Source organism: Scyliorhinus torazame, chromosome 6 (assembly GCF_047496885.1).
Source record: "Scyliorhinus torazame isolate Kashiwa2021f chromosome 6, sScyTor2.1, whole genome shotgun sequence".
Taxonomy (NCBI): domain Eukaryota; kingdom Metazoa; phylum Chordata; class Chondrichthyes; order Carcharhiniformes; family Scyliorhinidae; genus Scyliorhinus; species Scyliorhinus torazame.
Genome location: NC_092712.1, coordinates 196,713,988 through 196,740,113, shown reverse-complemented (window position 1 = coordinate 196,740,113; position 26,126 = coordinate 196,713,988). Strand labels below are relative to the sequence as shown.

Here is a 26,126-nt window from a genome sequence, read left to right as displayed (position 1 = left end):
CCTATCCATGAACAGGTTAAGTGGGAAAAACTTTAGCAGATGGGATATAATGTGAAGCTATGCACTTTCGTAGGAATAAAGGAGATGAAATTTTTTTTAATGGGGAAAGACTGCACAAAGCTGCAGTGCAGGGATTTTGGGGTTCTTGTGTGAAAATCACACAGAAGTGGCTTGCAAGTTCAGCAGATAACAGGAATGTTGACCTTTATTTTAAAGGGAATGGAGTATAAAATTGGGAAATCTCGCTAAAACTATACAAGGCAGTAGTTAAACCACACCTGGAATACTGAGAAGTTTTGGTCCCCTTATCTAAGGAAAGATATACTGGTATTGGACAGTTTAGAGAAGGTTCACTAGGTTAATCCCAACATAGAGGGATCTTCTTACGAGAGGTTGAGTAGGTTGAGCCGGTACACTTTAGAAGGAGAAGCGACCTTAATGACACACACAGAATTTCAGGGGCTTGACGGGATAAATACGGAGAGGTTGTTTCCCCTTTTGGGAAGTCTAGGATCAGAGGGCATCACTTCAGAGTAATAGGTTGCCCATTTAACACAGGTATGAGGAGGAATTTCTTTCTCTTAAGAGGGTAGTGAATGTGGAATTCTTCAGCGCAGAGGGCTACAGAGGTTGGGTTATTAACTATGTTCAAGGCTAAGATAGCCAGGTATTTAATCAGTCGAGGGAATTGAGGGTTTTGGGGATAAGGTGGGAAAGTGGCGTTGAGGATTCCACACCAGGTATGTCATGGACAGCGGAGCAGATTCGATAGGCCAAATCCTACTGCTGCTCCAAATGTCTTATTACTCAGTGCTTATGATGCCCAGGAACTCGCCAAATAAGTTTCATTAAAAAAAACATAAACCCGAGTACGGAGTTTTCTTTTTTAAAAAAAAAAATCGGACTGAAATATACCAAATAGGTTCGAATTCACTGTGAATAAATGACAGGACGCTTATCCACTTCTGCACAGACACTGGAGAAATGGCAAACCAACACTAAGTCCTTTAACCCTCCTTGATAGCTGAAAGCCGGTATCCTCTGTAGGCAGGTTCAGTTTGGCTCACTTCTTTTGCCGTTTAATATTTATGGTATATGTTGCAGCCCATTACAGACACCGAGGAAGGGCTCAAAAATCCGGATTCCCAATTACTGTGAAACAGTCGGGACGTCCGCCACACAAGGCGGCTTAAGAGCCAGCTCCTCCATTTTAGTCTTCGTTCCGCGCCTTCCATTTCCCGCTGGCGCCTCAGAGCATTCAAAAAAAAAACCACCAGAGAGAAAATACGTCACGCGCGGCAGTTTTGGCGGCGGCGCGGGCGGGATAATTTTTTTTAAAATGTGTAAGCTGTGGCTGATGCTTCCCCGATGATTCTCTGATTGCATTTTATTTTATGAAACCCAGCATTGAATAGAAATTTTGTGTTTGGAGATAAGAGCGTGCGAGGCTGCCATGGATATGGGCGGTTGCTGGGTGACGTCACAGAGCCCGGGCTCGGGCAGCATAACCGCCGCCGCCGCCATATTGTGAGGAGAGCGCGCGAGGGAGCGGCTGGGGGACTGGGACACGGAGAGCATAAAACAGCTTAGAGGGGGAAAAAAAAAGTACTCCTCACATCACCACAGCTACACACATAGATACATAACTTCCATAATTCACAGCCACAAAGATGAGCGACATCGACGAGACCGCCTACGAGGGGAGGGTGAGTGGAGCGAAAAGTTCGGTTTAAAAAAAAAAAAATAATTGGAGGGGATTAATAGACGTTAAGGGAGGGGGGTTATTTATACAAATGTAATTATAAAACAAAAATGGAGAGTGAGTTATGGCGGCGAGCTCCGGACCGAACGTGGCGTCTTCTGAATGCGGGCGGGTGATTGTCGTCGATTGAAGTCGCAGGCTTCGCATTAGACACAGGCCCCACTCCGATCAAGGGCGGGGAAGCAAGTTTGACAAAAGTCGAGCAATTAACACAGCTGCATAATGGTTGTTGCTTTTATTTTATTTTTTAATCGTGTGATGTAACCGATGGGAAACTCAGTTTTCTATTTGTGGCGTCGACCGAGATGAGCGAACTGCCCAGTGTGTGGACTCGCTCCTTTTGTCTTTCTCGATCAGTTCATTCCCGCCCGTCCCTCTTGGGTTTGGTCCTCCCGAGATTTACTTTATCACCCGCTGGCTTCTGATGCGATTCGCGTTTTAAGAATTTATTAAAAAACGGTTGAAAAGTTGGAAAATCAACCGCCGGGCCGCGTGCGCGTATTTGACGCCCGCTCTCTTTCCCCCCCCCCCCCCGCCCGCTCTCTTCCCCCCCCCCCCCCCGCCCGCTCTCTTCCCCCCCCCCCCGCCCGCTCTCTTTCCCCCCCCCCCCCCGCCCGCTCTCTTTCCCCCCCCCCCCGCCCGCTCTCTTCCCCCCCCCCCCGCCCGCTCTCTTCCCCCCCCCCCCGCCCGCTCTCTTCCCCCCCCCCCCCGCCCGCTCTCTTCCCCCCCCCCCCCGCCCGCTCTCTTCACCCCCCCCGCCCGCTCTCCCCCCCCCCCCCCCCCCCCGCCCGCTCTCTTCCCCCCCCCCCCCCCGCCCGCTCTCTTTCCCCCCCCCCCCGCCCGCTCTCTTCCCCCCCCCCCCCGCCCGCTCTCTTCCCCCCCCCCCCGCCCGCTCTCTTCCCCCCCCCCCCCCGCCCGCTCTCTTCACCCCCCCCGCCCGCTCTCCCCCCCCCCCCCCCCCCCGCCCGCTCTCTTCCCCCCCCCCCCCCCCGCCCGCTCTCTTCCCCCCCCCCCCGCTCTCTTCCCCCCCCCCGCTCTCTTCCCCCCCCCCCCGCTCTCTTCCCCCCCCCCCGCTCTCTTCCCCCCCCCCGCCCGCTCTCTTCCCCCCCCCCGCCCGCTCTCTTCCCCCCCCCCCCCCCGCCCGCTCTCTTCCCCCCCCCCCCCCGCCCGCTCTCTTCCCCCCCCCCCCCGCCCGCTCTCTTCCCCCCCCCCCCCGCCCGCTCTCTTCCCCCCCCCCCCCCCCCCCCGCCCGCTCTCTTCCCCCCCCCCCCCCGCCCGCTCTCTTCCCCCCCCCCCCCCCCGCCCGCTCTCTTCCCCCCCCCCGCCCGCTCTCTTCCCCCCCCCCGCCCGCTTCCCCCCCCCCCCGCTCTCTTCCCCCCCCCCGCTCTCTTCCCCCCCCCCCCCGCTCTCTTCCCCCCCCCCCCGCTCTCTTCCCCCCCCCCCGCTCTCTTCCCCCCCCCCGCCCGCTCTCTTCCCCCCCCCCGCCCGCTCTCTTCCCCCCCCCCCCCCGCCCGCTCTCTTCCCCCCCCCCCCCGCCCGCTCTCTTCCCCCCCCCCCCCCGCCCGCTCTCTTCCCCCCCCCCCCCCCCCGCCCGCTCTCTTCCCCCCCCCCCCCCCCGCCCGCTCTCTTCCCCCCCCCCCCCCCCCGCCCGCTCTCTTCCCCCCCCCCGCCCGCTCTCTTCCCCCCCCCCGCCCGCTCTCTTCCCCCCCCCCCGCCCGCTCTCTTCCCCCCCCGCCCGCTCTCTTCCCCCCCCGCCCGCTCTCTTCCCCCCCCGCCCGCTCTCTTCCCCCCCCCGCCCGCTCTCTTCCCCCCCCGCCCGCTCTCTTCCCCCCCCGCCCGCTCTCTTCCCCCCCCCCCCCCCGCCCGCTCTCTTCCCCCCCCCCCCCCCGCCCGCTCTCTCCCCCCCCCCCCCCCCGCCCGCTCTCTTCCCCCCCCCCCCCGCCCGCTCTCTTCCCCCCCCGCCCGCTCTCTTCCCCCCCCCCCCCGCCCGCTCTCTTCCCCCCCCCCCCGCCCGCTCTCTTCCCCCCCCCCCCCGCCCGCTCTCTCCCCCCCCCCCCCCCGCCCGCTCTCTTCCCCCCCCCCCCCCGCCCGCTCTCTTCCCCCCCCGCCCGCTCTCTTCCCCCCCCCCCCCCGCCCGCTCTCTTCCCCCCCCCCCGCCCGCTCTCTTCCCCCCCCCCCCGCCCGCTCTCTTCCCCCCCCCCGCCCGCTCTCTTCCCCCCCCCCGCCCGCTCTCTTCCCCCCCCCCCGCCCGCTCTCTCCCCCCCCCCCGCCCGCTCTCTTCCCCCCCCCCCCGCCCGCTCTCTTCCCCCCCCCCGCCCGCTCTCTTCCCCCCCCCGCCCGCTCTCTTCCCCCCCCCCGCCCTCTCCCCCCCCCCCCGCTCTCTTCCCCCCCCCCGCTCTCTCCCCCCCCCCCCCGCTCTCTTCCCCCCCCCCCGCTCTCTTCCCCCCCCCGCTCTCTTCCCCCCCCCGCTCTCTTCCCCCCCCCCCCCGCTCTCTTCCCCCCCCCGCTCTCTTCCCCCCCCCCGCTCTCTTCCCCCCCCCCGCTCTCTTCCCCCCCCCCCCCGCTCTCTTCCCCCCCCCCCGCTCTCTTCCCCCCCCCGCTCTCTTCCCCCCCCCGCTCTCTTCCCCCCCCCCCGCTCTCTTCCCCCCCCCGCTCTCTTCCCCCCCCCCCGCTCTCTTCCCCCCCCCCGCTCTCTTCCCCCCCCCGCTCTCTTCCCCCCCCCGCTCTCTTCCCCCCCCCGCTCTCTTCCCCCCCCGCTCTCTTCCCCCCCCCCGCTCTCTTCCCCCCCCCCGCTCTCTTCCCCCCCCGCTCTCTTCCCCCCCCCGCTCTCTTCCCCCCCCCGCTCTCTTCCCCCCCCCGCTCTCTTCCCCCCCCCGCTCTCTTCCCCCCCCCGCTCTCTTCCCCCGCCCGCTCTCCCCCCCCCCCCGCTCTCTCCCCCCCCCCCCGCTCTCTTCCCCCCCCCGCCCGCTCTCTTCCCCCCCCCCGCCCGCTCTCTTCCCCCCCCCGCCCGCTCTCTTCCCCCCCCGCCCGCTCTCTTCCCCCCCCCGCCCGCTCTCTTCCCCCCCCGCCCGCTCTCTTCCCCCCCCCCCCCGCCCGCTCTCTTCCCCCCCCCGCCCGCTCTCTTCCCCCCCCGCCCGCTCTCCCCCCCCCCCCCCGCCCGCTCTCCCCCCCCCGCCGCTCTCTCCCCCCCCCCCGCCCGCTCTCTCCCCCCCCCCCGCCCGCTCTCTTCCCCCCCCCCCGCCCGCTCTCTTCCCCCCCCCCGCCCGCTCTCTTCCCCCCCCCCGCCCGCTCTCTTCCCCCCCCCGCCCGCTCTCTTCCCCCCCCCCCCCCGCCCGCTCTCTCCCCCCCCCCCGCCCGCTCTCTCCCCCCCCCCGCCCGCTCTCTCCCCCCCCCGCCCGCTCTCTCCCCCCCCCCCCCGCCCGCTCTCTCCCCCCCCGCCCGCTCTCTCCCCCCCCCCCCGCCCGCTCTCTTCCCCCCCCCGCTCTCTCCCCCCCCCCGCTCTCTTCCCCCCCCCCCCGCTCTCTCCCCCCCCGCCCGCTCTCTTCCCCCCCCGCCCGCTCTCTTCCCCCCCCGCCCGCTCTCTTCCCCCCCCGCCCGCTCTCTTCCCCCCCGCCCGCTCTCTTCCCCCCCGCCCGCTCTCTTCCCCCCCCCGCCCGCTCTCTTCCCCCCGCCCGCTCTCTTCCCCCCCCCGCCCGCTCTCTTCCCCCCCCCGCCCGCTCTCTTCCCCCCCCCCCCCGCTCTCCCCCCCCCCCCCCGCTCTCTCCCCCCCCCCCCCCCGCTCTCTTCCCCCCCCCGCCCGCTCTCTTCCCCCCCCGCCCGCTCTCTTCCCCCCCCCCGCCCGCTCTCTTCCCCCCCCGCCCGCTCTCTTCCCCCCCCGCCCGCTCTCTTCCCCCCCCCGCCCGCTCTCTTCCCCCCCCCCCCCGCCCGCTCTCTTCCCCCCCCCCCGCCCGCTCTCTTCCCCCCCCCCCGCCCGCTCTCTTCCCCCCCCCCCGCCCGCTCTCTTCCCCCCCCGCCCGCTCTCTTCCCCCCCCCGCCCGCTCTCTTCCCCCCCCCCGCCCGCTCTCTTCCCCCCCCCCGCCCGCTCTCTTCCCCCCCCCCCGCCCGCTCTCTTCTCCCCCCCCCGCCCGCTCTCTTCCCCCCCCCCCGCCCGCTCTCCCCCCCCCCCCCCCGCCCGCTCTCTTCCCCCCCCCGCCCGCTCTCTTCCCCCCCCCCGCCCGCTCTCTTCCCCCCCCCGCCCGCTCTCTTCCCCCCCCCCGCCTGCTCTCTTCCCCCCCCCCGCCCGCTCTCTTCCCCCCCCCCCGCCCGCTCTCTTCCCCCCCCCCGCCCGCTCTCTTCCCCCCCCCGCCCGCTCTCTTCCCCCCCCCCGCCCGCTCTCTTCCCCCCCCGCCCGCTCTCTTCCCCCCCCGCCCGCTCTCTTCCCCCCCCCCGCCCGCTCTCTTCCCCCCCCGCCCGCTCTCTTCCCCCCCCCCGCCCGCTCTCTCCCCCCCCCCCCCGCCCGCTCTCTTCCCCCCCCCCCCGCCCGCTCTCTTCCCCCCCCCCCCGCTCTCTTCCCCCCCCCCGCTCTCTTCCCCCCCCCCCCCCGCTCTCTTCCCCCCCCGCTCTCTTCCCCCCCACCCGCTCTCTTCCCCCCCCCGCTCTCTTCCCCCCCCCCCCGCTCTCTTCCCCCCCCCCGCTCTCTTCCCCCCCCCCGCTCTCTTCCCCCCCCCCGCTCTCTTCCCCCCCCCCGCTCTCTTCCCCCCCCCCCGCTCTCTTCCCCCCCCCGCTCTCTTCCCCCCCCCCGCTCTCTTCCCCCCCCCCGCTCTCTTCCCCCCCCCCGCTCTCTTCCCCCCCCCCGCTCTCTTCCCCCCCCCCGCTCTCTTCCCCCCCCCCGCTCTCTTCCCCCCCCCGCTCTCTTCCCCCCCCCGCTCTCTTCCCCCCCCCGCTCTCTTCCCCCCCCCGCTCTCTTCCCCCCCCCCGCTCTCTTCCCCCCCCCCGCTCTCTTCCCCCCCCCGCTCTCTTCCCCCCCCCGCTCTCTTCCCCCCCCCGCTCTCTTCCCCCCCCCCCCCGCTCTCTTCCCCCCGCCCGCTCTTCTCCCCCCCCCCCCCCCCCCGGCCGCTCTCTTCCCCCCCCCGCCCGCTCTCTTCCCCCCCCGCCCGCTCTCTTCCCCCCCCCGCCCGCTCTCTTCCCCCCCCGCCCGCTCTCTTCCCCCCCCGCCCGCTCTCTTCTCCCCCCCCCGCCCGCTCTCTTCCCCCCCCCCGCCCGCTCTCTTCCCCCCCCCGCCCGCTCTCTTCCCCCCCCCGCCCGCTCTCTTCCCCCCCCCGCCCGCTCTCTTCCCCCCCCCGCCCGCTCTCTTCCCCCCCCCCGCCCGCTCTCTTTCCCCCCCCCCGCCCGCTCTCTTTCCCCCCCCCCCCCCGCCCGCTCTCTTTCCCCCCCCCCGCCCGCTCTCTTTCCCCCCCCCCGCCCGCTCTCTTTCCCCCCCCCCCCGCCCGCTCTCTTCCCCCCCCCCCCCCGCCCGCTCTCTTCCCCCCCCCCCCCCCGCCCGCTCTCTTCCCCCCCCCCCGCCCGCTCTCTTCCCCCCCCGCCCGCTCTCTTCCCCCCCCCCCCCCGCCCGCGCTCTTCCCCCCCCGCCCGCTCTCTTTCCCCCCCCGCCCGCTTTCTTCCCCCCCCCCCCGCTCTCTTCCCCCCCTCCGCTCTCTCCCCCCCCCGCTCTCTTCCCCCCCCCCCCGCTCTCTTCTCCCCCCCCCCCGCTCTCTCCCCCCCCCCGCTCTCTTCCCCCCCCCCCCCGCTCTCTTCCCCCCCCCCGCTCTCTTCCCCCCCCCCCGCTCTCTTCCCCCCCCCCGCTCTCTTCCCCCCCCCGCTCTCTTCCCCCCCCCGCTCTCTTCCCCCCCCCGCTCTCTTCCCCCCCCCGCTCTCTTCCCCCCCCCCGCTCTCTTCCCCCCCCCGCTCTCTTCCCCCCCCCGCTCTCTTCCCCCCCCCGCTCTCTTCCCCCCCCCCCGCTCTCTTCCCCCCCCCCCGCTCTCTTCCCCCCCCCCCGCTCTCTTCCCCCCCCCCCGCTCTCTTCCCCCCCCCCGCTCTCTTCCCCCCCCCCCGCTCTCTTCTCTCCCCCCCCCGCTCTCTTCTCCCCCCCCCCGCTCTCTTCCCCCCCCCCCGCTCTCTTCCCCCCCCCCGCTCTCTTCCCCCCCCCGCTCTCTTCCCCCCCCCGCTCTCTTCCCCCCCCCGCTCTCTTCCCCCCCCCCGCTCTCTTCCCCCCCCCCGCTCTCTCCCCCCCCCCCGCTCTCTCCCCCCCCCCCGCTCTCTTCCCCCCCCCCGCTCTCTTCCCCCCCCCGCTCTCTTTCCCCCCCCCCGCTCTCTTTCCCCCCCCCGCTCTCTTCCCCCCGCCCGCTCTCTTCCCCCCCCGCCCGCTCTCTTCCCCCCCCGCCCGCTCTCTTCCCCCCCCCGCCCGCTCTCTTCCCCCCCCCCCCGCCCGCTCTCTTCCCCCCCCCGCCCGCTCTCTTCCCCCCCCGCCCGCTCTCTTCCCCCCCCCCGCCCGCTCTCTTCCCCCCCCCGCCCGCTCTCTTCCCCCCCCCGCCCGCTCTCTTCCCCCCCCCGCCCGCTCTCTTCCCCCCCCCGCCCGCTCTCTTCCCCCCCCCGCCCGCTCTCTTCCCCCCCCCGCCCGCTCTCTTCCCCCCCCCGCCCGCTCTCTTCCCCCCCCCGCCCGCTCTCTTCCCCCCCCCGCCCGCTCTCTTCCCCCCCCCGCCCGCTCTCTTCCCCCCCCCGCCCGCTCTCTTCCCCCCCCCGCCCGCTCTCTTCCCCCCCCCCGCCCGCTCTCTTCCCCCCCCCCGCCCGCTCTCTTCCCCCCCCCCGCCCGCTCTCTTCCCCCCCCCCGCCCGCTCTCTTCCCCCCCCCGCCCGCTCTCTTCCCCCCCCCGCCCGCTCTCTTCCCCCCCCCGCCCGCTCTCTTCCCCCCCCCGCCCGCTCTCTTCCCCCCCCCGCCCGCTCTCTTCCCCCCCCCGCCCGCTCTCTTCCCCCCCCCGCCCGCTCTCTTCCCCCCCCCCCGCCCGCTCTCTTCCCCCCCCCGCCCGCTCTCTTCCCCCCCCCGCCCGCTCTCTTCCCCCCCCCGCCCGCTCTCTTCCCCCCCCCCGCCCGCTCTCTTCCCCCCCCCCCGCCCGCTCTCTTCCCCCCCCCGCCCGCTCTCTTCCCCCCCCGCCCGCTCGCCCTGGCCTGCTCTCTTTCTCCCCCACCCCCCTCGGCCCGCTCTCTTTCCTCTTCCCCCCCCCCCCCCCCAGCCCGTTCAGTTCCCCAGCCAGTGTCATTAATTCCAGATTTGCTTTAAGATTTTTGTTTCGTTAAATTTTTAAAATCATATTCTCTTGGTTTGTTTGTGTACTCATTGTGATATGTTTGAGCAGCATTCAAATGGGGCTTGGTTCATATTCGTATTATTGTGCCTCAACAAAGGAATACTTGGCAATCAGAAATATGCTCTTTTTAAATTCTGTAAACGTGAAATCAAGATGTCACAAGTATTCTGAGAACTGGGGTGGAGAGACATACTATATTAGCAAAGACTTAGTACAGATGCTGATAATAGACCGATCCTAAAATGGTGACTTTTGATTGTCCTGTGGTAATGATTCATAAATCTGTATGGCCTGTAGATCGTTCTGTGTCATTTGATGTGCTTAGTTCAGCAGTTTGTAAAAAACTTTCTGTTTTCAGTTCACAATGTCTTTCAAGAACCAATAATTGTGCACAAAATGGTCATTCTAAACATCCTGCATGGCCAGTCTTAATTATTTAGAAAATATTGTAAACCAATCCGTTTCCTCTGGGGGAATTTGTCTCGGAACTTCATTCTAGAGGAGAGTAAGCAAAGTGCACCTTAATTTTTTTTTTAAGCTTACATTTTATCTAGACTTTTTGCAGCAATTTATCCAGTGTCATCCCAATCTTGGTCCATTTAGAAACTCTTTTGCTGAATACTCTGAAACCAGTGGCTCATCCTGGGATTGAATTCTATTGGTACAGGCAGCCATCTTGTGATTTGTTTAACATGCTATCTATTCTAATGCTTGCTGCACTCTGATCTGTATTCATCTCGGACTTCATTTCATGGTCTGCCACTTCAGACATGTCGCTATATTTGAGACCTAGAACTGAGATATAGTATTAAAACTAGATTTTTTAATGTTTGAAATTAACTGAGGAAAATGTTTTATTGGAAGTCTAGTGGTACTCCAGGAAGTCATGGTTCAGATCTGCAGCCCTTGAAAATGAGTTGAATGCTCATGATTGAATTTTGATTTGTTTGAACTGGCTCCCAAAACCAATGATGTGCCTACACATGCAGGAGTCAGTGACCGGAATCCTAGCTGAACTCTTTCTTGTGCTCCATCTGATGTTTTAGGTGAGGTAAGTTAGCTTGTCACAAATCGAAGACTTGACCTGGGACCATTCTGATCAATACAGTCAGCACTGTAATACATGATGCACTTGTTGAATCCTGAGAAGTTAATTCTGATTGCAAATCTGAGATAAAATTAACGTGCACTTCACTAGAACTATATTTTCATGCTTCCATTTTGTTTTATAAAGGTAAATATTTACTGGCTTATTAAAGCCAGTTTGGCTACATTCAATCTTGTATTGAATTTTAACAAGAGAAACCCGATTTTTAAGTTTTGAAATGCACTTGTTATTTCATTTCATATTTTTCAGCTAGAAACAGTTGGTCTTGAGACCCTATCAGGCTGCTTCTGAAAATTGGGTTCAAAGTTGACACTACATCAAAATCCCATTCCTGGGGTTGGCAGGGGGCTAGAAGTTCCTCCTGGTGTTTTAACTCATTGGAGGATTATAGACTAATTTACATAATCCTAATTGATCAAAGCTTCTAATTCCTTATTTTGTTCAATGACATATCGTTCAGGATAAAACATGATAGAAAGTAACTTTTGTAGTTTTAAACACTAGGTGATATGATCTCTGTAGAGGCAATAACTTCAAAGAAATGGACAGTTGAAAGAATGGCATGTTGCGATTTCATTTTTAAAAAAAATCTTTACTGTATCATATGACAAAAACACTATTTTTTGTAGCTAATTTGTACTTTTGAAGCTGTAGAAATAAACAGCTTGTTACTTATCACGCATTGCACTCATGGTGTTAGTTCTTATAGAAACCAGTTCATAGTTATTCCCAGCCTCCAATGGGATGGTTTTTTAATTTCAAAACTGAGCAGCTTTTAATCCCAGAACTATCATTGGGAGGGTTACACTGTAGATTTCTAGCTGGCAAATATTTCAGTCTCCTTAACTCTTCACGTATGCGGTCTTCAATCGAAGTGCAAGCTTATTGGAGTGATGAATGATGGAGTCGGCATTTTCTCTACTTACCATGGAAGTCTAGCTGGTTCTGCCTTTTGCTCTTGTCAGTTGGCTGTAGACCATACTGCTGTCTCTGATATTTCTGGGTTAATGGGGAAGCTTGGAACCTGATCCCAAATGGCTGCTTCTACCTCTTATCAGAAGATAGGAGTGGAATTAGCCATTTGGCCCATTGAGTCTGCTCTGCCAATCAATCATGGCTGATATGTTCTTCATCCCCATTCTCCTGCCTTCTCCCCATACCCCCATATTAATCATGAAATCCCCTTATTGATCAAGAACATCAGATTTGTGCTAACTAGGAGCAGGAATAGGCAATTTAACCTCCTCTGTTTTAAATTTGCTACCCCTTATCCTGAGACTGACCTCTCGTTCTAGAATGCCCCCCAAGAGGACGCATACGCTCTGTCTCCTTTATCCATGCCATTCATCATCTTCTGTACCTCAATTTGATCTCTCCTCATTCTAAACTCCATAAAGACCTAAAGTGCTCCATCTCTCTTCGTACGACAAACCCATGTCTCTGGAATCTAGTGAGCCCCCTCTGAACTGCCTCCAGTGCCATACATCTTTCCTCAAATAGGACAAAAACTCTGTGCAATACTCGAGGTGCGTTCCTTTTACAATTGCCACAACACTTCCCTACCTTTATACTCTATTCCTCTAGCTATAAATGCTAACATACTATTTGCTTTTTTAAAAAGAAATTTAAAGTAGCCAATTATTTTTCTTTTCCAATTAAGGGGCAATTTAGCATGGCCAATCCACCTAACCAGCATATTTTTGGGTTGGGTTCCCAACAACATGTGGAACTGGTCTGCAGTTTGCTATATTCTGCCTCCCTCTCTTTTTGAATAAGGGCGTAGGTTTTTCCAATCCATTGGAACCTTTCCCGTGTCCAGAAAATTTTGGAATATTAACCATGACAATTAATATGAATCCACCATCTCTGCTGCCACTTCCTTCCAACACCCCAGGATATAGGCCATCAAGCCCTGGAGACTTGTCTGCCTTCAATCCCAATTGTTCGAGCACTGTTGCCCTATTGATGTTGATTGTTCTAAGTTCCACCCTTTCTATTACCTCTGAAGGACCTGTACCTATAGGGATGGTACTAGCGTCTTCCATGAAAACTGAGGCAAAATATTGATTTAGCATCTCTGCCGTTAGTATTCCCCACTATTAACTCCAGTTTCATCTTCCAAGGGACCAACATTTACTTTAGCAACTCCCTTCCCTTTTATGTACAAATAGAAGCTTTTGTTATCTGTTTTGCGCTAGCTTTCTATCTTAATTTACCGTGGCTCTTATTACTTTTTAGTAACCCATTGTTTGTTTATGTTTGCAAGTTTCCCAATCTTCCAGCCTGCCACTGGCCTTTGCAACATGGTATGCCTTAGTTTTTGTCTTTATATTGTCCTTCACCTTCTTGCTGTCTGTCTTCCTTTTTGGAATATATTTTAGAAAGGTGCGGGATTGAGTATCTCCTTAAACAACTGCCACTGCTCATCAGCTGTCCTACCTTTTAACCTTCCTGCTCACTTTACTCAGGCCAAATCTCTTCATTCCTATATTTACCTTCAATTCCAGAACGGTAATGTGGGGCTCTACTTTCTTGCCTCCAATCATGCTATGGCCACTGTTCCCTCGAGGATCCGTAACTATAAGCTCATCAATTAATCACGTTACACTATACCAAATCCATAGTAGTCTGCTCCCTGATTGGTTCCACAACATAATGTTCCAAGAAATAATCTCTGATACATTCAATGAGCTGTTGCTTGACGCTACATGTGCCAATTTGAATAATCCAGTTTATGCATATAAAAACCCATGATTACTGACTTATCGTTCTTACAAGCCTACAATATTTCCTGGTTTATACTGCGCCTCACTGCAGAACTACTGTTTGGAGACCTATAGTTTACTCCTGCCAGGATTACTACTCCTTTTCCCCAAGGCAACAGGAAACATGGTTTTGTACCTAAGAAATACTAATGAGTTATCTGTCATCCAAATTACTTTCATCTTGGAAGTAAAGGGATATTTTTCAGCACATTGTAAAATGTTTTTTGTAGACTAGGAAACGGCTATCATCGTCGCCGAGCAGAAATACTTTGCAGCTCCCTCTCAAAATAGATGATTTCTCTGGCCTCTAACAACTGAACACCCTGGCTTGCTGTCAGGCAGACTCCAGCACAAGTCACACGGTCCTCCTTCATTTATCATGTGTTCAATAACCAGAATTATGATCTTTGGTGCAATGGTTTTGGATTGTATGATTTTTGCTAATATTTCCAATCTACTCTTAAATTTGGAAGTGTGAGGGGCAGCACGATGGTGCAGTGGTTAGTACTGCTGCCTCGCGGCACCGAGGCCCCAGGTTCGATCCCGACCCTGGATCACTGTCCTTGTGGAGTTTGCACTTTCTCCCCGTTTCACCCCCACACCCCAAAGATGTGCAGGGTAGGTGGATTGGCCATGTTAGATTGCCCATTAATTGGAAAAAATGAATTGGGTACTCTAATTTTATTAACAACAAAAAAATTTTGATGTGTGACACTTTCTAGAGGAGAGACCAACACTAGTGAATGCATGTAGTTAATATGTTAACATTTTGTCAGTTTTGGGGTAGGTGGGCAGAAGTACTGTTACATTTACCTTTTCAGGATGGCAAAACTAGCAGAGAGGTGCTGCAATTCATCTTTGTCTCCCCTAGATTAGAAAAAGGTGAAACATCATTATTTGTTTGCCTGGAATTATCCCTCCCGTGCAGTCTGGCAGAGTTCACATACTGAACTTGCATGTCCAAATATATCTACTTGAAAGAGCTACTTCAGGGCTGGTGGAAATGTCCTTCCACATGGGAATACCTGCCTTCTGAGGTTTTGCATTGGCGAGGGAGTGGTTATAAATGGGGGAAATGAGCCTGTAAATAAAATGTTTACACTACAGTGGAAAATAGAAGCATCGATTGATATATTAGGGCTCGGAGAATCCTCTTAACTGTGGGAAGCATTTATTTAACTTTTTCTGCTCTCTTGAAGCACAGTCGTTCTGATTCTTCAATCGGCCTAGAGGCTACATGATGATTTGGGGGCAGTCCCGTGTGGCATTTAGAGTTGCTGCAATAATTTGTTCTGAAGCTAGCTCACTAATTGAAATGCGCAGCAGTATCAAGTTAGAAGACCTCTCCTTGTACAGTGCAGAAGCATTTTAATATTGAACTTAATATTTTTATCTTCCAAGAGTATGACTTTCATCCTGTGAAATTTATAATTACAGATTGATTCTAAAAATAGATTGTAGGGATAAAATGCTAGAATTCATTCCATGTCTAAGTAAATGGGTACTCTCTACAGTTGAATAAACAAATGGTGTGATGAGCAAGTTAGTTTTGGTTTTTAATATTGTTCAATCAAATGTGAACTGGCAAATCTTTGCGTGGTTTCAACATTTAGTGAATTTTGCTGCCCAAAGATTGAGGGTATTCATTGTTGGGAAATAGAATGCTTTTCCTTATGGCCATTAAATGTATTCCCATGTGTAGTTTTGCCAGATTTTGTTTATGTAAAAATAATCATAGTACTATGTTTATAAACCTTCTAATTGGTACAGTTCACTACTGCATCATTTACTCCACCTAACATCTAATATATTACGGTCTTATCTGTCTAACTTGCTATTGCAAACTGTTTAGCTTATGATTTACCAATGGATTGTTTATTTTTAAAATTTCAGTTTAAAGGCCTGCCTGCCAGTGCTTCTGTTTTTCTAACTATATGTTTTGAGATATGAAAATTAAAAGTTAAAGTTCAGTTAAAAGTTTTAAGAATTATGAATCTACACTTAAAACTACTCTAAGCTATAACCTCTATTGGTGGGAGCTATTCAAATAACTGCGTGCAGACAGATTGGCATTTATTTGTTATCTCCTACAACATTGTGAAGTAGTGTAATTCTATCACTGAAAGAATAACGTACAGAAAGTGAACTCAAATCTCAATTATAGAAATTAAGATTCCCAATCCAGTTTAAAATTAAAGATGAAAATAAACTGGACAGCCCATGGATTAAGCCACAATATTATCTTGTGAAGTGGTTAGTTGAGAGAGTAGGGATAATTGTATGTACACAAATTCAGGATAGTCCATTGGCGATCAGTACTGGGATTGCAGCTTTCCACATGGTTGAATTGGTCGAGAGCCATATACTGTTTTTAGGTTTGCTGGCTACACTAAATTATGTGGCACAGTAAATGATGTGGATGTTGCAATGGCTATTGATTGTGTGCGGGCAAAACTGGCTGATGGTATTTAATTGAGATTGTCTACTTTGGAACCAAGCAAGAAAAATCAAGCTATCATTACAATTCAGAAAGGCACAAATTAGGTGGTCAAGATGATTTAATGGAAGGTCATGTCTGACTAGATTGTTTGAATTTTTTGAGGAGTTAACAAATGTATAGCGAGGCATTTTACAAGGTCTTGCATGGCAGATTGGTCTGATAAGTAAGAAGCACATGGGAACCAAGGGCAAGTGGCTTATGATTCAGCGTTGCATTGCAGGAAAACAGTGTACTACCAGGTGGACAGAAAAGTGACTAGAGGAATTCAATTTGAATAAATGTGGTTAAGAATACATTTGGGATACATTCCTTTTATTAGTTGGGCTTCAGAATACAAGAGTGAAGATGTTATGCGAGAATTTTACAAACCCTAGTTAGGCCGTTGCTCGAATCTAGTTCTGACCACATTCCAGACCAATGATGTGATTGCGTGAGAGAGGGTACAGAAGAGATTTCTGAAGATGTTACCAGAACTGGAACATTTTAGCTATGTGGAAAGAATGAATAACCTGGGTTTGTTGTCTTTGGAGAAGGGTCAGTCTGGTTGGTGTGAGGAGACATCTAATTAAGTATATGCGTGGCCTAAATAGTTGAGAAAGTCGGTAATCAGAAGATATAGATTTAAAGTAATTGGTAGAAGGGTGAGAATTTTTACAGTCTGGAGGGTGTGGAACTCGCTGTCTGTAATAGCCTGGGAGGTGCACAAACCTTGTCGCATTTAATTAATTGGACATGAAGCCTTCATTGTACAAGTGCATATATTCTCCTGTGAATGTTTTCACTGGAGGCATTGTGACCAACGGTACAATAAGAAGTCAAGAGGATGCAGACTGAACATATGTCAGATGCATGGCTTTTGATGTTCCAAATTTAATGTACATTATCGTGGTTGTCTCCAACTAATTTGAATAGTTCAAAATAAAGATTACTTCCAGTGTCTTGGGTACAAATTCACAAGCTGAGCATAATTTAACTGATGATTTGAAAAGCTTCATAGAATCACTTCAGTGCAGAAGGAGGCCATTCGCCCCATCAAATCTGCACTGACCCTTGCTATTAGACCACCCCACCTACCTTTTTGGACACTAGGGACAATTTATCATGTCCAATCTGCTTGACCTGCACATCTTAGGACTGTGGGAGGAAACTGGAGCACCGGAGAAACCCAGGCAGACACGGAGAACGTATAAACTCCACACACTCACCCGTGGTCAGAATTGAACCCGGCTTCCTGGTGCTGTGAGACAGTAGTGCTAGCCACCATGCCACCCCTTTCCTCATATTCCATGATAATGAGCATGGGAAATAGTTAAATTATTGATGCACGCTTGGCATCAGTGGGTGGACCCTCTGAGGAAGTGGCCCAATGGATGGAGTGAAAGTGAAGAACGAACATTTTTTAGAAATTCAAGGCAGTTTCTCAGTTTCATCAGATACAGCCTTTTTTCTGTTTTTAAAACTTTATGCGCAAAGTAAGTAAAACCACAGGAGTACATATTGTTTCAAGACATTTTATGAGGGGACTTTTTAAAGTAATGGAATTATTCCACCTGCTGGTGTTTAGTTAGAAAGATGGTAGGCTGTAGTGCAAATCCAGCAGATTGTAACCCCATGCTTCATCCTACTGAATGTTCTTTTTTCATTAAGGTTAATATTGAAGAAATGGAAGAGTATTTTCCAAGAATGTGGAAGAATAATCAAGATAACAGAAGGCTAATCACAAGTATTGCAGATCAGAAAATAAAATTTGAATGGGAAATGAACAGAAGATTGGTCAGATAGAAGAGCTTGCTTTTATAAGGCATTAATGAATTGTTTGAATTGGGAAGAATACACGGAGTTTGAAAACTCTGAAAATGAAGAAATGAAGAAAATAGAAAGCAAGAGTGAACTAAAATTAAAAGAATCTGGAAAATTAAGAATCTGGAAAATTAAAAGAATCTGGAAGATTGAATGTGTCCTAGGTTAAGTAATGTATGGTTTATGTTCACGTGTCTGTATGCTCAAGTTTTAGCATAAAATGCATGATTATTTAAGAAAGTTTCATAGAATGTTGGTGATTAGGTATATTTGTAGGGAATGTGTATTCTTTTAGGAATGTGCAGTACTTGCTTTGGGTCAAAGTTTTCTGTGCTTTAGCAGGGGCCAAAGTGACATTAGTGAAGAATACTTAACCATTTTGTCCCTCTGCTACTATCTGAGACAGTATCTGAATTGTAGAAGATCACGACTAAGGTTTTTAACAATTTCATATGTAGTACAATAAATAACTTTGTTCTATCACGCCAGGAGTCCCGTTCGCCATCAAAATCTCCAAGTGGGAGTGCAGGCCGTGTAAAATCAGAAAGCCGCTCTGCATCTCGCAGTGCATCTAGGGCCTCTAAACGTTCAGAATCTCGTTCCCGCTCAAGGTCCAAATCTAGGTAAGTGTCATTATTTCATACATATGATCATCTGTGCAACAACTACTCCTCTCTTCTGACTGTTCAAGGCCCCAAATAACCCCTTCAGGTTAAGCAGCGTTTCACTTGTAATTTGGTTTCTTTTATTCGCTATTCACAGCCTCCACTACATTGGGAGACTAAACCGCTTTGTGGAATACCTTTGCTCGGTCAGCAAGCATGGCCCCAACCTTCCTGTTTGCTATTTAAACTCAGCATCTTGCTCTCATGCCCACATGTCCATTTGTGGCCTGCTGCAGTGCACCAGAGAAGCCTGGTGCAAGTTGGAGGAGCAGCAGCTCATGTTCCAATTGGGAACATTGCAGCCCTCGGACTCAAAATTGAGTTTGGCAATTTAGATTTGACCTTTCTCTTCAATCTTAAACCCACCCTTTTTAAAAGAAAAAAAAATTGGATGTCTTCATGCACGTATGAGTTGGTAATACTACAGTAGGCATATAATCTTGCTCTTTGGTGAACGGTGCTAATTTTTCACTTTTTTAAATTTAGAGCACCCAATCCATTTTATCTGATAAAGGGGCAATTTAGCATGGCCAATCCACCTACCCTGCACATCTTTGGGTTGTAGGGGTGAAACCCACGCAAACACTGGGAGAATGTGCAAACTCCACACTGACAGTGACCCAGAGCTGGGATCGAACCTGGGACCTCGGTGCCATGAGGCAGCACTGCGCCATCGTGCTGCTTACCCACTCAGACGTGGGGAGACCGTGCAGACAGTGACCCAAGCCGGGAATTGAACCCGGGACTCTGGCGTGTGAAGCAACAGTGCTAACTACTGTGCCGCCCACCTTAACATTGTTACGTTGCTTCAGTCCTCATAGAAACATCAGTGAGGGATGATGACTGTCCGGGTACAGGCTTGGTACTATCTGTCGCCATATTACCGTAGGCATTTTTGAGGAACAGTTCAGCATCCGAATCGGAGGCAAAAATTTAATATAGTTTAAAAAAAACTTTTTTTTTTAGAAATTTACCCAGAATGTGCAAACTCCACGGTGACCTGGGGCCGGGATTGACCCCTGCTTCTCAGCACCTCAGGCAGCAGTGCTAACCACTAAGCTACTGTGCCGCCCATAAAATAATTTTTAATTCTTTTGGTCAAGGCTGGTCAATACATTGCAAGAAATGGCGGATATATTTGACTCTTAAACGTATGTTTTTGTTTTAAAGATAAATCTGAGTTCTAGAAATTACATTTTTTCAAATAATACATAATCCACTTCATTCAGTCAGCAGAACAACTGTTTTTGTCTGTACCTGCTTAGACAACATTAGATACGTATTGAAAAGTGACATAGAAAAGTGTGGTGTAATGTAAGGATCTTAACGGAGTCCTGATCCAGGACTATGTGATTGATAGGTTACAAGTTGGAGCATCTAAGAAATATGTTCATATGGACTTGTGTAATTGGTTGTGTTTTAACTTTGTCTGCATTATGTTTACGGAAATATACTAACTAAACTGTTTTTAAAATATTGCTATCAGATCTCACTCCAGAAGACATTCGCACCGGCGTTATTCGCGCTCCAGATCTCGTTCCCATTCGCACAGAAGGCGATCCCGTAGCAGATCCTACACGCCTGAGTACCGATCACGCAGAAGGAGCCGTAGTCATTCCCCCATGTCCAGCCGAAGGCGCCATGCAGGAAGTAGAGTAGGTTATCGCAATGAAATAAATACATACAAGTATAATCTCATTGGTGAGAGGTGAATGCTCACAAGTACATATGACTTGTAGGGCTCTGAGGAGTACAATAATGTTTGGAAATAATAATGGTAAAACCATTGCATTTTAAATCGGAACGTTCTGTCTGAACATTGCTGGTTTCCGATGAAGAGTACAATATTTCGCGGTGTGATTTTGTTTGGAATACAGAATGACTCGTGAGTTTGATTGCAATAGTGAGTGGTCACTGCAACAAATTTATGCATCTCTAAAATGTACATTTAGTTAATTATTTTGATATAGAGTACACCGGTCTGGTACTTCAGCATTAATATAGCAAAATCTATACTTGAATAGTAGATTATTGTGTGGTAACATTTAATTTTCTTGCAGTAGTTATTGGGATATTTATCAACTGCCGCCTTGATGGCTACTGTTGACAGCATCTTCATAAGTCTTGGATCTCACTTCATGAGCTGTCGGAGTTCAATCCTTCAGCCGCAGTTGTGCAGTTTTCAATCTTGTCTGAGTTTATGGACAATATGCCACCTGTTAGTGGAGCCTTCCACCTTTTTATGGGACGGGGAGAAACTCATTCTGTCCCTCTGTTCCTACAGACAGGACATGTGTCAGCAAAACACGGAGCGTTGATAGTAGATGTGGAGAAGTCCGCTGCCAGGACTGCCCCATCGTCCCAGATGAAGGATGATTCCTGGAGGCGAGCAGGATACGGGAAGAAAGAGGGGAAACTCGGTTCTCAAAACGTAAATTGAAAACTTATTTTGAACAAGTTGATTGTTTCCAGATATCTAATAGATGTGTTGTGCATTCAATCTCTTTACAGCAACATGATCGATACAATGTTGGTTCTCTTGCTAGTCTGACTCAAATACATAATATCAAATAAGTCATAACTTCATTTGTGCCCCTGTACTGTACCTTGCACCGTAGTATTCTATTTTCATAGAATGATCACAACACAGGAGGAGGCATCTGAGCATAGTCTGCTGGCTCCCTGCAAAAGCTACATGGGTAGCTGCTGTACCTCCATTTCCTTGTAGCCCTGCCATTTTTTAATCTTCAGATAATGATCAGATAATTTGAATCTGGTTCTACTACATTTTCAGGCAGTGCATTCCAGATCTTAGCTATACATTGCCTATATAAATGTTCCCTCGTGAGACCTCTGGTTCTTTTACTAATCGCCTTATTGGTGTCCTCTTGGGAACAGTTTCTCCCCATCTACTCTGCAGATTCCTCATGATTTTGAACAGCTTTATAAATTCCCTTGGATATTCTCTGAGGAGAACAAAACCCGCCTCTATCCATTAATACAGACAATATTTGGTGGCATCCGTTGCGGTTGATCGTGTAATTTTGTTTCCTTCAATCACTTAAATTATCTGCTCATGAATGAATGGTGGGTAAATGCCAATTAAATTATCTTGGAGCAAAAGGCTATAATTAGTCAAATCATGAATTGTAGCTAATTTTCAGTTTAGATATGCAATGCCCATTTCTCTAATTTTTCTTTCCCTTCTCCCCCACCCCAAGTCATAACCTTCCTATAGAAACTAGCAATGTAGTAAAAGACTATTTTGAAATTTAGGGTTGAATGGAATTGGTGCGATTTTTGTATGCCTGTGGTTTATTACAGTTGAGAATGGACATGGCTAACTAATATTGAAATAAAATTTATAGGATGATACAACACAAGAAGGCCATTCACTAGTGGGAAAATTTGAATTTGTGGAATGTGGTGTCATAGTTGCCACAGAACTGGTTGATCGAACAGCAACAGGGAAAAATATGTTTGGTTATTTGAAATTCAAAACTATATTTTTTTGTTTAAAAGTTGGAGTTGCACAGTACGTTATGTTGACTCTCCCAGGTAACCATGACCATCTGTATAAACAGTTTGTGTGCAAATGTTAATGCACCATTTGGATCCAGATTTTTTAAAAAACTTGATGGAAAATTTTAATTTGTCGTTTGGTTCCAAATAGTGGTTTATGAGCATCATTAGGAAATTTAGACAACGCCACTGAGAAAATGTATAAACGTTCTTGATGACCAACATGATTATTATTGGGGGCAGTGTGGTGGTTAACATTGCTAACTACGGTGCTGAGGACCCAGGTCATTTTATGCGCGGAGTTTGCACATTCTCCCCGTGTCTGTGGGTTTCATCCCCCCACAACCTAAAGATGTGCAGGTTAGGTGGATTGGCCATGCTAAATTGCTCCTTAATTGGGGGGGGGGGGGGGGGGGGGGGGGGGGAGATTGGGTACTCTAAATCTCAATAACAAAGTTGATTTTTATTGAAATTCTGAAAATAGTTATGCATGGAGGGTTGGCATGAGAAGCTCTCAAAGTTTTTTTAAAATAAATTGAGTACCCAATTATTTATTTATTTCCAATTATGGGGCAATTTAGCATGGCCAATCCATCTAACCTGCACATCTTTGGGTTGTGGGGGTGAAACCCAGGCGTGGGGAGAATGTGCAAACTCCACAGTGACCCAGGGCCGGGATTCGAACCCGGGTCCTCAGTGCTAACCACTGTGCCGCATGCCACCCTAGCTATCAAAAACTTGAGCTCAAATGGTTGAGCCCTTTGAAAGTCTCTGAAATTCATATTTAATATGCTAACAATAAATTAACCCTTTAAGTTTACTTTGGGTTTCCAAGCAAAAAACAAAGACAAGTACAGCACAGGAACTGGCCCTTCAAGCCTGCGCTGACCATGCTGCCCGTCTAAACAAAAATCTTCTACACTTCCAGGGTCCGTATCCCTCTATTCCCATCCTATTCATGTATTTGACAAGATGCCCCTTAAACGTCACTTTCGTCCCTGCTTCCACCACCACCTCCGGCAACGAGTTCCAGGCAACCACTGCCCTCTTGTGTAAAAAAAAAAAAAAAAAACTTGCCTCGTACATCTCCTTTAAACCGTGCCCCTCGCACTTAAACCTATGCCCCCTAGTAATTGACCCCTCTATCCTGGGAAAAAATCTCTGCCTATCCACTCTGTCTATGCCCCTCAATTTTGTAGACATCTATCGGTCGCCCCTCCACTTCCTTCGTTCCAGTGAGAACAAACCGAGTTTATTCAACCTCTCCTCATAGCTAATGCCCTCCATACCAGGCAACATCCTGGTAAATCTCTTCTGCATAGTCTCTAAAGCCTCCACATCCTTCTGGTAGTGTGGTGACCAGAATTGAACACTATACACCAAGTGTGGCCTAACTAAGGTTCTATAAGCAGTTAGTGCTGTCTAGTAATTTCAATTGCTGGTCAACAACACAAAGAAGGTTAGATGTTCAGAGCAGCAACATAATGAAAGGCCATGCTGATTCTTTTCACAGGTAGTTTTGTATGTAGTCAATCCTGATCTCTTGTTACCAAGAAATTAAGTTTGTAAAAAATTTTATAAAATTATTGGAAGATTCAGCACCATTAAATTCTTCAGAGCTATTCATGAATTGTTTTTGCAGGCTAATCCAGATCCAAACACCTGCCTCGGTGTTTTTGGTCTTAGTTTGTACACCACTGAGCGTGATCTCCGGGAAGTTTTCTCTCGTTATGGACCCTTGGCAGGAGTTAATGTTGTCTATGATCAACGGACTGGGCGTTCAAGAGGATTTGCATTTGTTTATTTCGAAAGACTAGAGGATGCTAAGGAGGTAACTGGAAAGCTATCAGATGACAATACTTCAATTCAAAGTTGTTTTTTATGTGGTAATGCTAATTATATTTATGTGCTAACATTTAAATTTTTGCATTGTCTGCTTCTTGGCATGAGCTTGCAGAGCAGGTTCTGTTAGTCATTCCATAAATGAGTTGACTTGTTTAAATATATTTTTATTGAATAAGGTACTGAGGAGCTTAGTGTTATTATTTGATGGATATCATTTGATAAGTGACTAAATTTTGGTTTAAAAAAATGTCCTTCTGCAGGCAATGGAACGTGCTAATGGAATGGAACTGGATGGTAGACGAATTCGTGTTGATTATTCTATTACAAAGAGGCCCCACACTCCCACTCCTGGGATTTACATGGGACGACCTACACAGTAAGGATGAACAAATTTCACCTTGAATTTCAGTTCAATTTGTGTTTTCGCTAATATCATTTATTTTATTCCACATTAGCAGCAGCGGTGGAGGAGGTGGTGGCGGAGGCCGTCGTCGAGATTCCTACTATGATCGAGGATATGATAAATATGATCGATACGATGAACGGGATTACGATTACCGTTACAGGTAGAGACTGCTTGATTAGCACCCTATTTACCACCTTAAAATTTGCTTCCACTACTGATGCACAGTGGCAGCATTGTGTGCTATCAACAAAATGCAATTCATCAACTCGCCTTCTACACTACCTTCCCAACTCTTAACAGCACTGTGGGTGTACAAGAACCTGTTGTACCTCGGTGGCTAAACATTACCTTATGAAGAGCAGTTAGCAATGGTAATAGACACTGGCCTTGACAGTGATGCACAAAAAATAGACAACCGTACCTGTGCCAGTTCTTTAACAGTTCTTTACAATCCAATTGATCACGGTCCTGTGTTTATTTCTCAAAGCTCTTGATTCTTTCCCCCCCCCCCATCACCATGGTTCCCAAAATTTAACATCCTGTGCATCCTATTATGAAAATGGCAAATGTTGTAAACTCCCTAAAAATGAATATTTAAATTTTAGAATAATCATATTCTACATGCCCACCTTATCACCCCAGCCCCCTAACCTCACCTCTCCCTCCCCATGCACCCTCAACCCACCCATGCCAGCCGCATTGCCTGCACACCTCTAGTTCCCATCTCCCCACCACCCACCCCCAGCATCCAGTTGCCTCTAAAATGATGAAGGACTTGCCAGCTTTCGAACAGATAGTGAGGAACATTCAGTTGCCGCTTCTGACACCGTGAGTTTTGGCAGGCTTTTCAAAATTGTAACTGGATCCGCTCAGCAACTCGACTAAGCTGAAGAGCCAATTTTTAAAAATCAGAACTCCGGCTGATCGCAATGAAGTTACTGTGAAAATCCCCTTGTCCCCACGTAGTGGTGCCTGTTCGGGTACACTACGGGAGAATTCAATGTCCAATTCACCTAACTAGCCCCTTTCAGAACTTGCGGGAGGAAACCGGAGCACCTGGAGGAAACCCACGCAGACACAAGGGGACGTGCAGAGTCCACACCCAAACCGGGAATTGAACCTGTGACCCTGGCTCTGTGAAGCAGCAGTGATAACCACTGTGCTGCCAAGCCACCTATAGGATTCTCTTTTATGTTAGCCACTAATCTGTTCTCACGCTAGTTGTCCTTAATGTTTTATGTTCAAGAATGCTGGTTTAAATAAATACATAAAATCTGCAAATAGTGCTGATGAAAGCAAAGGCTGTCCTCATAGGTAACCAAAGTCTGCAAAAGTACTACAGAACTTCACAATGTGGCCACATACAAATTCTTTTGATTGGAAACTTTGGTGCCAACATGAAGCTATATGGTAGCTAAGTCTTCCAATCTTATTTTTATTATAGTAGACGGCGATCACCATCACCGTACTACAGCAGAGGATACCGGTCACGCTCGAGATCTCGTTCCTATTCGCCGCGTAAGTACTAAAACTGAGTTCGCATGGTAGTTGACTAAGAAAATTAACTAAAAACATGAAAATGTATGGTAATGAAGCGTAGTAACATATGGTAACTAATGAGGTTCATTATAATTCATGATGGTGATCAAATTACTTTTATAATTTGTTTTGCAGGTCGTTACTGACCAGATTCCTGCTTGCTGGACGACTGTCTTGATTTTTAATCAACGTGTTACAGTTACTTTTTTTTTGAGGGGGGTGGGGGGGGTATGGGGTTAAGATTTTGGTAGTTGTGCATGATAATTTCTGTGGCTATATACTGCTTTGGAAAGGCCATTCTAAAAGCTACTTGGCTTGAACTGATTTATGTAGTTCATAACTGATATAAGGAAAGGACAGGGCCGGAAATTAATGGTAATCTTTTAATTACCAAGTACAGGTTGTTTTTGAACATGCAAATGCCAACATTCATTAGTTTTGTGATGGTATTTGACTTTGTCATGGGGTTGTATTTGCTGTTTGAAGCTGTCCTAGAGTTCTGAGGTGTACTTTTTTTTTATTCAAGGAAACCCTGATGTAAACCTAGAAAAGATCAGCATATGCATTTTACAAAATAATTTGAAAATGTGTATATAAGGGTTGTAATGTCCTTCTGAAAGATTCTTTAAAAACTGAATTGCTATTTCTGGAACCTATTGATCTATGGTAATAGTGGAACATTGAATTTATGCCCCGATTAAAAATGTGATGTGACAGAACTCTTAACAATGTGTCTTCACAGTTGTAAAGGATTATATGGATTAAATTTTTTGTTTTTAGTTAATTGTGTATTTCTATATTTTGACCTGCAAGGTAGCCCCCCCTGCACATGACCAACTATAATGTACAACAGTTTACTAAAAATTAAAGATGCCTCTGAGTGAGGTACTTGGGAT

At 50.9% G+C, this 26,126-nt stretch overlaps 1 protein-coding gene across 4 annotated transcripts; it reads left to right on the top strand.

The window, feature by feature from the left end:
- Positions 1 to 1,507: 1,507 nt before the first annotated feature.
- On the top strand, positions 1,508 to 26,014 carry tra2a (transformer 2 alpha homolog). Of its 4 annotated transcripts, none has more exons than XM_072509257.1 (9): positions 1,510 to 1,706; positions 17,743 to 17,876; positions 19,405 to 19,573; positions 20,203 to 20,349; positions 23,083 to 23,271; positions 23,546 to 23,661; positions 23,744 to 23,851; positions 25,136 to 25,209; positions 25,366 to 26,014. In XM_072509257.1, the coding sequence occupies exons 1-9, from the start codon at positions 1,671 to 1,673 to the stop codon at positions 25,374 to 25,376; spliced, it is 984 nt and encodes a 327-aa protein (XP_072365358.1). In that variant the 5' UTR covers positions 1,510 to 1,670; the 3' UTR covers positions 25,377 to 26,014. The 4 variants fall into 4 exon arrangements, with proteins under 4 accessions (XP_072365359.1, XP_072365358.1, XP_072365357.1 ...); XM_072509254.1 differs by having other exon boundaries at positions 1,511 to 1,706; positions 23,741 to 23,851; XM_072509258.1 differs by lacking the exon at positions 25,366 to 26,014 and having other exon boundaries at positions 1,508 to 1,706; positions 25,136 to 25,220.
- The last annotated feature ends 112 nt before the right edge of the window (positions 26,015 to 26,126 follow it).

What these genes read in the sequence shown, in the direction of transcription:
- tra2a (XM_072509254.1), top strand. Translation starts at nt 1,671, where the DNA reads ATGAGCGACATCGACGAGACCGCCTACGAGGGGAGG. An exon ending in GGAAACTCGGTTCTCAAAAC is followed by an intron (nt 20,350 to 23,082) that starts GTAAATTGAAAA and finishes TTGTTTTTGCAG; the next exon opens with GCTAATCCAGATCCAAACAC. An exon ending in GATTACGATTACCGTTACAG is followed by an intron (nt 23,852 to 25,135) that starts GTAGAGACTGCT and finishes TTTTTATTATAG; the next exon opens with TAGACGGCGATCACCATCAC.